Source organism: Gavialis gangeticus, unplaced genomic scaffold (assembly GCF_001723915.1).
Source record: "Gavialis gangeticus isolate Ggan-Ray unplaced genomic scaffold, GavGan_comp1, whole genome shotgun sequence".
Taxonomy (NCBI): domain Eukaryota; kingdom Metazoa; phylum Chordata; order Crocodylia; family Gavialidae; genus Gavialis; species Gavialis gangeticus.
The window spans coordinates 1,326,024-1,329,946 of record NW_017729017.1 but is presented as its reverse complement, the minus strand read 5'-3'; the positions used below and the strand labels follow the sequence as shown (position 1 = coordinate 1,329,946).

At 48.2% G+C, this 3,923-nt stretch overlaps 1 protein-coding gene across 1 annotated transcript in view; it reads right to left on the bottom strand.

Moving 5' to 3' along the window:
- The window catches only part of EDEM2 (ER degradation enhancing alpha-mannosidase like protein 2), a 37,008-nt gene that overhangs the window by 15,775 nt on the left and 17,310 nt on the right, over positions 1–3,923 (bottom strand). Inside the window, exon 4 of the mRNA XM_019513008.1 lies at positions 3,149–3,353. Coding sequence (XP_019368553.1) covers positions 3,149–3,353 — 205 coding nt within the window. The remainder of the gene's footprint in view (positions 1–3,148; positions 3,354–3,923) is intronic.

The window sequence follows — 3,923 nt, the reverse complement described above, 5'->3', positions numbered from 1 at the left end:
AATCAAGCATCCACTATAACATATATGTTTTTATTAAAAAAAAAAAATTGTCCTGATTTTTGTGTTTGCATAGTGCATATAGAGGTGGTTGCATAATAGCTCAAAATAAAGTCTTACTCTTATATATCGTGTGTGTGGCAGGGAGCAGAGCTGAGCCAGCCTAGCTCCATCATGCAGGGCTCCCTGCCACTCCCGACAGAGTCCTGGGAGCTGCAAATGGCAACAGGGAGCAGGGAAGGCTACTGGCTCCGATGCACAGGACTCCCCTCAGTGGCACCTGAGTCACAGGAGCCGCACGAGCTACAGGGAGCCTCGCATGATGGAATTGGGCTGGGATGGGCTTGGCGGGGATGGGTCCCATGCTCCCACCGATCCAGGCTCTGAGTGCCTGCTGACCTGTCAGGTGTGGGCCTTGCATTCCAACCAGCCTTAGCCCCAAGCTCTGCACTTCCACCAGCCCCATGCTCTGGCCTAGCTGCAGCTTCCCTACCTGTTGCCCAGAGTGCTGCAGCAGGGGCAGGAGAAGGAGCCACTGCAGGCCAGGGGAGCCGAGCAGTTCCCTGGTTGGCTGCCATATCAGTAGCAGGCATACGCAGAAGTTGTGCGCTAGCCAGGGGCGGGGCCCTCCCACAGGTGAGTGTGAGAGCACAGTTCACTGCCCTGGCAGGAGTGGGTCTCATGTGGAAGGGCAGGGGCAGCTATGGAAAGGACTGGCTACAATTAGTTGGTGGGCACCTGCCTGCTGGCTTGCTGGAAAAAAAACAGCCTGGTGGGCCAAATCTGGCCTGTGGGCTGTATTTTGCCCACTCATGGACTAAACAGTGACACTGAAACCCCACCACAGAGGCTTAGGCAGGGTAAACTAGAATAGCATTTCCTCAACCTGTGGGTCGTGGCCCAGAAGTGGGTCACAACAATATATGAAAGGTTCACAAACAAACTTTAAAGCTGGCAGAGTTCTATGCCCCACACATGGGGGGCTGGGAACTGGGGCAGCAAGTCAAGAGTGAGGGGCACTGCGTCAGGACTGGCCATTGATATTTACAGATGGGTCCTGGTACAAAAGAGGTTGGGAACTGCTGATCTAGAATACAAGAAACAAAGTGCTGGACAGCAATTATAGAGCATTTCCACACAGCAGTTGTGGGTACCTGCTTCCCTTATTGCACACGATAAACAATCTAGTGACAGTGGCCCACGCAATGATCTGCAAGAATCATTATTAAGTGAACATAGTCCAACCTACATAATGAAGGAGCCACTTTAAAAATCAGTACTACAATGAATGGTATCCCACAATGAGATGAGAAAGTTACACTTCTCCCATCTCCTCCATTTCCCCTCCCAAACATTCTTTTACTAGTCTTTTATATGGAAGAGTTAATACACAGCAGGGTGTACACATCTGTGGTATACTGTTATACACATAGACTTTTTGCCTGTTTTTAATCTTATGTATTTTCTTGAGTTTTGCATTGCCTTAAGAAACTCCATTTTGTATTGCTCTGTAACTTGACATAAGTGCTTGACCTTTGTATGCTGTATGTGTGAAAGAGTGTCTGTGAGAGTGTGGCTGAAGAATGCAGACAGATAAAAGACCAAACAAGAAGAATCCACCCTAGAACAGCGAGAGAACAACGGCAATCGACTTTCAAGAAAGAACATAGCGATAACCCAGCAAAAGCCCAGAGGACTGGGTGAACTGACAAAGCTATAAAAGATGGGATCAATTTTGGGGCTTGTTCTGCATGTCATCCTGGAGCATTGGTTCGTATGATGAGATCGACCGGCAGGATTCCGTCTCCTACTTGTGATCAACTTGGCTGGCCACTATGTTGATCCGAGTACTGATAAGACTGGTAACATATACCAGGACAGAAGGAAAGAGAGAGAGAGAGAGAGAGAGAGAGAGAGAGAGAGAGAGAGAGAGTGAGTGAGTGAGTGAGTGAGTGAGTGAGTGAGTGAGTGAGTGAGTGAGTGAGTGAGTGAGTGAGTGTGTGTGTGTGTGTGTGCGCGCTTAATCAATAAACGCGGCATCTTGCCTTATCCTCCCTCATAAGGCCTCGCAATTGGCAATTTGTATAGCAGTACCTACTTGCATCATACACATACTTAATGCCAGCTTTTTCAGAAGATCAGATTGTCATCTGCTATGTTTTGCCTTAAGCAACCCTTCAGAGTCTGTAAACTACTTACAACCATCAACCTACAGTTGTTTCTGAACCTACAAAGCTTCCATGTGGATAGCAAAGGATGTATGAGGAACTAGGCTCATTTCACCCATCTGTACTGCGAGTAAGTAGGCCCTGGTACATCAGCAGATCTCTGTAATACAGTCTGCTAAGCTTTGCCCTGCTCTATGCCCCATGATCTGGGGATTTTTTTATTAAGAGTTTTTTTAAACTACTGAAGCAATAACATTTGTAGTCCCCTGAACACATACCATATTTACTTTAATCCAACATGAGGTCTTCTACATGTCCCCTCCACACTTGGATTCAAGTACCAGCCCAAGCAGGTGGTGGCTCAGGTCCAGCTTTGGCCCAGGGCTTGGGACTGAAGTCAGAGCTGGGCCCCTGGTTGGAATGGCTCATTTGGCAGGGGAGAGGGCATACAACTGGAGGGAGTGCAAGGGAGACTGCAGATGAGGGTGCAGGGGGAGAAGAACCTGATGTCTACCCCCTGGCCCCCCAGCCTATCCCTCTGCCCCCTTCCCTCTCCTCAGCTGCCCCATCACCTTCTGCTCCAGTTCTGATCCCTCTGGCTGCCACTGCTGCTGCTGACTGCCCTAAGCAGCAGAGCTGCATCAGAAAGTAAGAGGTTGGGAGCAAGGGAGGGAGTGGGACAGAGGGCAAAATGAAGCACAGGCATGGAAGAACATATAGTAGCGCATAGGCACAGAGAGGACAAGGTGTTGCCCCTCATTCCCTGCCACCACAGCAGTTAGGAGGATTAATTTAAGATGACCATCCACTAATTAGATTCTATGCATAGAAAATGTTAACAAATTTATAATTTTTCATGTATAGAATTAATAATTGGGAGGTCATCTTGAATTCAAAGTACAAGTCAGCCTGTATTTGAGAAAATATGTTAATCCAGCAAGAAAGCATGGCTAGCTGGTCAAAAACATGGAGAAATTTCTTACCAGGTAGAAGTTTGCGAGCTGCTTCCTCTGCCATTCTCAAGAGAGGACCTGAGCACGGCCACCCTGGTTCCACTTCAGTACCAGCCTTCTTAGATAGCAAGTGAGCGGAAAGGAGGCCGCCTACCACTGGAAGACCACAGAGTAAGGAGCTTATTAGGAAGCAAAGGAAGGAGGAACCATTTGACAATTTTGCCAAAGAAAATCCCTAAATCAGAAATACTATGTTGTATAACAAGGGGCATGTGGGTAGAAAAGAGAAAAGGGGTGCTTCATTTCTAGCATCTAGAAAGGGGAGGAGGCAATTATATCGGGCAGAGGGCCACTTACTGACTTTTGGCAAGCTGTCGAGGACAAGGGTAGCCCCACCCCCTAACCTTTGCCACCAGAAGTTCCCCCTCTGCTCCCCCTTGCCCTGGGAAGTACTCTTTTCAGCAAGGGATTTAGCCACCTCAGAACCAGAAAAATACCAAATTATTTTCTAAAAAGCGAACATCTAAAACATTCATTAATTTGATTTAAAAAACCCTGCCTACGCACACACGCACGCACACTTTGCCTCTACCAGCACATGCACAGTCTACCCCTGCCTACACACACACACGCTGCATGTAGGACACTGTGAGGGGATGTGTGGGTGCATGTGTATGGTGGGGCATGTGTCTGGGACTCACCCTATGAATACACACACACACTACCCCTGCCTACACACAAACACATATACTGCCCCCACCTGCGCACGCGCGTACGTGCACACACACACACACACACACACACA